Source organism: Acanthochromis polyacanthus, chromosome 18 (genome assembly GCF_021347895.1).
Source record: "Acanthochromis polyacanthus isolate Apoly-LR-REF ecotype Palm Island chromosome 18, KAUST_Apoly_ChrSc, whole genome shotgun sequence".
In the NCBI taxonomy this organism is placed as follows: domain Eukaryota; kingdom Metazoa; phylum Chordata; class Actinopteri; family Pomacentridae; genus Acanthochromis; species Acanthochromis polyacanthus.
The window spans coordinates 13,374,250-13,382,777 of NC_067130.1; the positions used below are offsets into that span (position 1 = coordinate 13,374,250).

At 39.8% G+C, this 8,528-nt stretch overlaps 2 protein-coding genes across 2 annotated transcripts; one reads left to right on the plus strand and one right to left on the minus strand.

The window, feature by feature from the left end:
* rpl28 (ribosomal protein L28) lies at positions 1-2,277 on the minus strand. Its single transcript, XM_022198559.2, has 5 exons — positions 2,253-2,277; positions 1,673-1,760; positions 822-945; positions 259-377; positions 1-140 (listed from the first exon to the last, which is right to left on the minus strand). Exons 2-5 carry the CDS (start codon positions 1,751-1,753, stop codon positions 51-53), a joined length of 414 nt encoding a protein of 137 aa, XP_022054251.1. The 5' UTR covers positions 1,754-1,760; positions 2,253-2,277; the 3' UTR covers positions 1-50.
* A 241-nt stretch (positions 2,278-2,518) lies between these two features.
* Positions 2,519-7,097, plus strand: LOC110954185 (uncharacterized). Its single transcript, XM_022198558.2, has 6 exons — positions 2,519-2,956; positions 3,098-3,212; positions 3,504-3,616; positions 4,763-4,862; positions 5,016-5,137; positions 5,310-7,097. The coding sequence occupies exons 1-6, from the start codon at positions 2,866-2,868 to the stop codon at positions 5,411-5,413; spliced, it is 645 nt and encodes a 214-aa protein (XP_022054250.1). The 5' UTR covers positions 2,519-2,865; the 3' UTR covers positions 5,414-7,097.
* The last annotated feature ends 1,431 nt before the right edge of the window (positions 7,098-8,528 follow it).

Genomic DNA, 8,528 nt, shown 5'->3' on the forward strand with positions numbered 1-8,528 from the left:
TTTTTTTTCCCAAACAAAACGCTTTTATTTATTTATCTTGTGTATCATGTTTATGCTGTCTTGGCAGCTCTGGTGCGCTTCTTTTTGACGACAACAGGCTTCTGGCTCTTCAGAATAGCACTGGCACGACGCAGGGCAGCCTAAGGAAACACATCAGACATGTTTTTGAAGTTCTAAAATATCTCCTGAACCATCACACAAACCAAAATGCTCACTAAATTTGACATTTTGTCTTCTAAAAGTAAAAGTTGAGCTCACCATGCGCAGGTCCTTCCTGTAGTTGTTCTTGCGAATGATGTGCCTCAGGCTGTTGAGGGTGGCACGAGAGTTCTTGTTGATGGTGATCTTCTCATAAGAGGTGGCAGGTTTGTGCTGGCCTGTGTCACAAAAGAAAACCAAAATAAGCATGTTAAAGTACCCACACTAAGTGCATGATTGACCAGCGATGAACATTTTCCACAAGATAAAACATTGGGTTATGTAAACCTGCTTTGGAACTTTCTCCATGCACAATGCTCAGTTCAGTCACGCGATTCTTGACTTTACAGTTCAGTGAAAGACAGCAGATTTGAGGTATCGACTCTGAGTACAGATACAAATCTACTGGAGAACTACCATTTTAATTTCTACAATTTAAAGCATGAAGATTTCTATTTTTATTTACAGAGAACTAGGAAATACACTGACTCCAAAGCATTTGCATGCAACAAATAAATTCAGTTCTTCTTGCAAGGAAAAAATGCTTTAATTAAACAAATACTCGTCAGACATGGACAATATTCTCATCCAAACGATTAAAAGAAACGACATCAGATATTTACCTCTACGCTTCTTCAGCACCACAACGACACCTTTGCCATCGGCTGCTGGCTGCACACCTACAGTCTTCTTGTGCACCAACCCATTGAAGCGGAAGGAGTTCCTGGCCTTCAGGTTGTTGGCCTCCTGTTAAGCAAATGAATAAAATTCAGATAATCCTATTGAACACCATATGTCACTATTAAGCTCAATCCTGTCATCTTGTTAGTAACAGGATCCAACTGGAGATCATTTAAAGGTCCATAGTACATACTAGCAGACAGCCCAAAAAAAAAAACAAAAAAAACAATTAATAAAATAAATACACTTCAAAATGTAATGCTTTGCCTCTGATGTAGCACCATCTATCTGTAGTCATCACTCTGTGGTCTAGAGTAATATTTCGCCCACAGCACCATCCGATTCGATACATATCATGAGAACTTATAAAGACTGAAGAATGAATGCTGAAATTTGACTGATAAATATACATGAAAAATATAAAGTAGCGAGAGACAGCTCAATGAAGTATTAATTACAGCAAATATGTGGGTTCCGATTAGTTATTGATCGTCTTTATTATTATTATTAAAATAGTTGTATATTCCAATTACATACTAGCAGTATGTTTTCAGTAATACATTATCATATTAACATACGTGTAATCCATTCACAGTGTAGGAATTTTGCAACACAAGTGTACATGTATAAAGTGTATAAGTAAAGTTCAAAGACAGAACAAAATATTTGGCACCACCGATTTAATATTTACTTGACTGAATATCCAAATCACCCCAAATTTTTCAGTAGTCAGACTCATGTGTGACACTACGTTGTGATAATTCAAGTCTTTCTGTCTGAGCAGTGTACTCACAGTGCTGTAGGTCTGTCCGTTCCTCTTGATGAGGAAGCTGGAGCAGTTCCTGATGACCATCCACTGCAAATGGGACGACATGGTGAACCTGAGAAAAAAGATTAAGTACTAGTGAAATATCTTCCAGTTGCAGCTCAGCTCATTGAAACCTCCGCCACTCCTGACAGGAGTCATGCAGGTTTCTCCTCATTTCTCAGCCGCTAACCTTAGCTATGTGAGTTAGCTTAGTGCCCCGAATTAATGCAGTGATGTCGTTGAACAGGAAGCAAGAGTTATAACGTTAAATATGGTGGTTTATTTAAATGTTTGAGCCCATACAAAGAAAACACGAAGAGTCGCTGTATTAGTTTAGCACGGTTAGCTAACATTAGCGACCGAATACGACGAGGCCTAACCAGGGCGACGTGGTCACAGGTTTATCATCATTTTTCTACACATAACAGGGACATTTACTACCAAATGTGGTGCATAACATTAAACACAAGAATAATGCCTTACTTTATGAGTGTAAATGCAATTACAGACACAGAACAAATCTACTTTAGTGACCGGCTATTACCAGCCGAAGCGACCACGTTACCTTTTAGCGGAGGAAAGGACCGGAGAGAGCGGAAACCTCCTTACGGAACCTGTGTCTCAGATCGTTGCGCACACAAACCGACCTTTATTGCGAGATATTTAAGATTTAAACCATATTTCTATAAATTAAAACACACAACCAACAACAAAAATTAACATCATGGTAGTGTTTTGAATTTTAAGGACGATTTACTAAACTTTGAGGGTCATCTCTCGGAGTACTAGTTAATCGTAACAGCAGCGGAGGAACACGTTCACCGTTGTGGGTGAAAGCCTGACGTCATTGCTGTGCGCCTCGTGTTTACAGACAACCGTCAGAAATTCTGCAGCTGTTTTTAACGCTATACACGGGAGTGATATTTTATATTTTAAAACACTGGTAAACGTGGAGCCCGACCAGAGTAAACAACAAGAGCCTTGTAGAGAAAATCAGCATTTTTGGAGGCCGATTTCGTGCAGTGTTTGGTGGATGTTGTCCAGGTGCTGATGTGATTGGAGGATGTGAACTAAAAAGTTGTCAGAGGTGAAAGTCACCTGCAAAACAAGTGATTTTAAAGTTACAGTCCGGTTTAACATGGCAGGTGGAAGCAGTAAGTTGATGTAAGAAGCTGAGCATGGAAGATGAAGAAGATCTGGAGACACTTGGTGAGCAGCTGTACTCTCTGATTTACCCCAAACACAAAGAGGATGCTGGGAAACTCACAGGTGAGGTGACATTTTATTGTTCTGTGACACTAAAAAATAATGCTTTTATACATAAAAGAAGTAACTGGTATGTTGTTAGTATTACTGCATGACAGTACCAGTTGTAAGACCAAAGTTTCTATGCCTGACTGTGTGTTTCAGGGATGTTACTGGAGCTGCCAGGTCCTGTCCTGAGTCAGATGCTTGAAGATGAGTCCCTGCTGACAGCAGCCGTGGAAAAAGCCCTCAGAGCCCTGCAGCTGCCACAGGAACCCTGGTACAGGACTGGGCATGGGGTGGTGGTTGTAGTAGTAATTTCTGAGCCTGACGGATTCTCAACAGAGTGGAGTAGTGTTTTAGATGCATGAGGTCCTGTCATTGTAAATACAGACTATTAAACAGTCAAACAGACGGTGAATGGGGTCAACATCAGTGTTTTTCTGACCTAGAATTTTATTTCAGAAAAGAGAAACAATTAATACATGTGTAAGTGACACATTTGTGAAATATATTTGATTATCACATTCCTTACAATTGTGTATTCTCATGTCATTGCACTTCGTTACAGTAAGGTAACATGTAAGGATGAAGATGACGTGTCTGTATCGTCTGACTCTCTGGGTGAGCAGCTGTTTGAGCTGGTGGACGTCTACAACACTGGACACTCGCAGAAAATCACAGGTGAGCAACATGTTTCCAGATTCAAGAAACATCTAATATCCTGCAAGAAAATTTCACTAAGAGACAAAGCAAATACCTTTACTTTCAGAACAGGTTCAGTGAAACACACTCTCTGGAGAATTTTATTTTTTTTCATTTTTATTTTTGTTAACATGTCTGTATGTTGTTATATGCTGGAAGATGCATCATTACTGAAATAAGCATTCAACACCATGGCTGAACATTTCCGTCTTAAAACTGCAGTGTACCAATGACAGTCTCAAAAAACAAAGATTCAGACTTTAAGGCTTTCATACATGATAAACTTAAGTAACCGGCCCTGTCAACTTATGGGGTTGAACTTTCTACGGCATTATTCTACTTCAGAATTGATTTCCAGTTCAGATATGTGTGGCTGAAATACTCCAACTACAACTTGACATTCCACAGTGTTTGAGCAGAGTTTTAAATGAGCTGCTGTGCTTAAGCTGCAGTGAAAGGGGAGGGGTGGTAAGAGAAAGAGGCATGGACTGAAAAATGTCTAAATGTGTAACCCTGATACAAAGAGATCAGTTTTTAAGGAGTTAAATCAGTGACTAGAGAGGGATTTACAACACAAACTGTCACAACTATATGTCAAGTTTAAAATAAGTTTGATAATAAATCAATCCGTGTTTAGCTGAGCTGTGTCTAAAGGAGATGTATGATCAAGTTACCTTTGTAGTAACTCCTCATTATGATGGCCTCTCTGCTTCTGATTTTTCTGTTATTTCTTGGACAGCTTTCTGATTAAATTTTTAAATTGCAAATGGGCTTTGGTCTTTCACTTCGATTTTCCAGTTTACTGTTTAACTGATAATGAACGAAAACAATCTACATTTTTAGCCATGCTAATAACAATAGCTTTGTCGAAATAAGAATAGAAACTATCACACTCTACTCAGCTCACAGGTAACACAAAATTAATTAAAACAAATGCGTAAAAAAAAGTAGTACCTTAGCATTGTCATTATGAGCATCCTGCCATGTTTGCATTAGCTTTTATCAAAGCATTGCTGCACCTTAATGCAGCGTCACAGAGCAGCTAGAACAACCTAGACTTGTTACAATTTTATGTGTTTAGTAGTATGTAATCCAGTGAAAATGTGATTCCCTGTTCCTCCCAAGGAATGCTGCTGGAACAGCACAAAGATGCTGTTTTAAACCTCCTTTCAGACCCCAAAGTGCTGGAGGAGCAGGTGACCCTCGCCCTGAAGACGCTAAAGGAGTATGTGGCTTATTACAGTTTCTAGAGTACACTCACATTTGCTTGTTCATTTTCTTTCATTTTTAGCTCAGTCTTTAGTTTGCCTAAACGGGCAATAGCAGATCAGATTTACATAATATGAAGAACTGTATTAATGTTCCTGTTCTCCTTCAGGCAGAACGTGGAGGAGACTGATGTCAGTGACTCATCTGAGGCTGATGATACTGACAAGCTGGGAGAGAAGCTCTTCTTGCTGGTGGAGGAAATTGATCCACTTCGTGCAAATGATATCACAGGTGATCTGATACTGTACATACTACATTATTGATTACCCCACTGTGTAAAATATTTTAGAATTTGTTTTTCTTACCATAGATTCCTTACCACCAGGTGTGAATAAAGATTACATACTGTATATAAAGCACAATACTAATGACATTACTGCTGTACTCTTGTGCATCTATGTAGGTATGTTGCTGGAGATGGAGCCAGCTGCCCTCCAACAGCTGCTCACTGACCACACAATGCTGGAAAATGCTGTTCAGAAAGCACAAGCAGCGCTGGATACCTAGAACTGAGCTTTCTGTACTCCAATAACACTTGACACACACACACAATAATACATTAATGATTATTGATTAACTAAGATGATATAAAACTGGTAAGAGGTGAGAAGTCACTGCAGGAGATCTTGGTACGACCAGCTACTGATTTCACAATCAGCCCTCTTTGTTTTATACGGACTGTTGAGTGGACTGAGGAGAATATGTGATTGGAGTCTGAAGAGCTTTTTTCCAACTCAGACGAAGTTGCCCGTCTCTGATATGGAAGCACTGATGATCTTTCTCAGAGAAACAGACTGATTATGTGCCAGTGTTTATTGAAAAATGATGATTTACTGTTATTGTTTCACCACCAAGAATTGAACCCAACTGATACTGGAATTTGGGACCGGTATAGATTTTAGGAGGTAAAAAATAACATATATCGACTGATATTCTTTAGAAGCACTTTACATATGTGCTTGAGTTATACTGAAAAGGAGAAATGACAGCATCATCGTTTGTTAGCTTGCAGTTAAGCTATTTTAAAATCTAGTTATCAACTTACTGTGAGGACTCCACATCACCGCCTGCTCAGCTGTGATGCATGCTCTGCTGCATGTGCTGCAGTCAGTGCTGAGAGTGTTGTGATCAGTGGAGTCAGAGCTGCTCTGCTGGACAAACTGTTGTGTTCACTTCAGTGGCTGCATCTTTCTAAGACTGCAGTTCAAAAGTTGTTTTAAATGCAGCTAAAATGTGTCCTTCTACCCCAGGCCTACAAAGGACTTAATGTTCTTATCCCAAGATCCCTTGCATGCTCCAGTGGATTTTAGAGACAGTGGAAGACTCTGTCAGCTATACTTTGACAGCTGAAGATGACACTTAAATGCAAGTATTCCCTCCACTATATGATAAAACTACCAAAAAACAGACCAGTCTAAATTTCCAGCTCCATTTTGTAAAAAAAAGGACTTTTGTCCAGATATTCACTTAAGCTGATGTTAACGAGCCACAGGAGCAGCAAATGCAAAGATAATGAAGAGAACAAGTGGTGATGCAAGTAGGAAATCTGTCTCACTTAGCAACACTCAGTTTGACAATCGCACCTTCAAAGGTGATCAGGCTCTAAACATGAGATCAGAACTACTGTCAAATCAAATCACTATTATATATACAGAACATTTAAAACACCAGACATTGACCTGAAGTGCTTTCCAATAGAGAAATAAGATTAACGTAACAAACTGACCTATCACTTGATGAACTGTTTACAGTGAGCCGTAAGGGAAGATTTTCTTGTCAGGCTCTACAGGAAATGCACATATAAATGTTGCCAACCATCCTGCTGTATGTTTTTGTTTTTGTGCTGTAGTTGTGGTGTAACTGTAACTTGGAACAGAAAATACAACAGACTCTACAAAAAGTAAGGACGATCTGTGGATGACATTGTGGTTCACTCTGAGAACAACTATGGGATGGATTGCCCTGAAATGTACACACATTCATGTTGCTCTGAGGATAAGTGTTGTTGCCGTGAGCTGTGTATGACTGCTGCTGCTAAAACAGGTAATTACATGGTAATTTGTGAGCCACAGTGCAACTATTTAACTTGTCATTGTTTTTCAAACACCTGCACCTTTCACGTCACAGTGTTTTTGTTATCACCTCCTCCCCTTTATACCTTACAATATTAAAATTTCATATATTAAAATTATGTTTATGAAGCGTCCTCCACAATCTGGCAACAATGCATGGCATGAAAAAAAAGACACAAGCCACTGGTGTGTATGTAAATGTTGCACACTCACCCTGTAAAAATGGAACCTCATGAAGATATATTTTACGGTCTCCAAGAGCTATGAGTTCAGTTGTTTGTCAAGCTCATGAAAATGAGCAAAACTGCAAATTTTTTTAAAACAAGCCAGCTCATAAATGAAATATTGTGTATCAAAGTATCAAAATGGCAGATTATTGTTAGTGCAATCAAGTGTCTCTGTTAAATTTGTGCTTCTCTAGCAGTAGAAGTCAGTTTAATCACAGAACAACATTCAAGACACCTGCTGCCATTTTTGAATAAAGAAACGAGTTACAGGTGAAATAGCTTTCTATTTCATCCTGCAAATAGTGATTTTTCATCCAAATGGCTTCAGAATTCTAGAAATACCTTCAAATCATTAGTAAGCGCTAGTGAGTTTGATACATGGGCGGCAAAAACTGGGATTAGCATTGAGGTAAGTGTTAGCGTCTTAACAAAATGATGTAGCTGTTCAACCTGGGTTGTTGTGTCCAATATGATAAATATTAGATATAAACACAGGGCTGCCAACTCTCATGCTTTGGCCGTGAGACACACGCAACTCGGTCCCTTCACACGCTCTCACGCCACACTCCAAATATCCATCTATTCTCTATACACTGCTTTATCCTCACCAGGGTCATGGGGGGTGCTGGAGCCTATCCCAGCTGACTCGGGCGAAGGCAGGGGACACCCTGGACAGGTCGCCAGTCTGTCTCAGGGCTACATATACAGACGAACACTCTCACATTCACACCTACGGACAATTTAGAGTGATCAATTAACCTCAGCGTATTTTTGGACTGGGCTGCACAGTGCCGTAGTGGTTAGCACTTTCGCCTTGCAACAAGAAGATCCCCCGTTCAAGTCCCGGGGTGGGCCTGGGATCTTTCTGCATGGAGTTTGCATGTTCTCCCTGTGCACGCTTGGGTTTTCTCCGGGCACTCCGGCTTCCTCCCACATCAGCCAACTAACAACATGGGTTGTTTAGTTGGCTGATGTGGTCAACGTGAAGCTGTTGAGTGTGTGCATTACAATCCTCCAAGACAAATGTTCCAAAGTTTTTGCTGGAGTTGTTTCAATTACGCCTATATTTATGCTAAATACTGAAATGTGTTGTGCACATCCAGCCACAGACCTTTCATCCATATTTTACATGAAGAACCATTTTCAGTACTGTGGCCATGTTGATTTTAGGCCTGACAACAGCAAAAATGTCAACTATGTTTCAAAAAGTCCTGCAATTATATAGTGACTCATCTATTTTATCAGTCAGGCTCTAATTCAAACCTTTGGAAGCCACACATCATTCAGTTAACCTTCCACTTTCAGAAGAAAAATGAGAGTAGC

Bases quoted from the DNA above. Each gene is read 5' to 3' on its own strand.
- rpl28 (XM_022198559.2), bottom strand. From the start codon at position 1,753: ATGTCGTCCCATTTGCAGTGGATGGTCATCAGGAACTGCTCCAGCTTC. The intron at 946-1,672 runs GTGAGTACACTG...TTTGCTTAACAG, and splicing joins ACGGACAGACCTACAGCACT to GAGGCCAACAACCTGAAGGC. The intron at 378-821 runs GTAAATATCTGA...TTTGTGACACAG, and splicing joins GGTGCTGAAGAAGCGTAGAG to GCCAGCACAAACCTGCCACC.
- LOC110954185 (XM_022198558.2), top strand. From the start codon at position 2,866: ATGGAAGATGAAGAAGATCTGGAGACACTTGGTGAGCAGCTGTACTCT. The intron at 3,213-3,503 runs GTACAGGACTGG...ACTTCGTTACAG, and splicing joins CAGCTGCCACAGGAACCCTG to TAAGGTAACATGTAAGGATG. The intron at 5,138-5,309 runs GTGATCTGATAC...GCATCTATGTAG, and splicing joins TCGTGCAAATGATATCACAG to GTATGTTGCTGGAGATGGAG.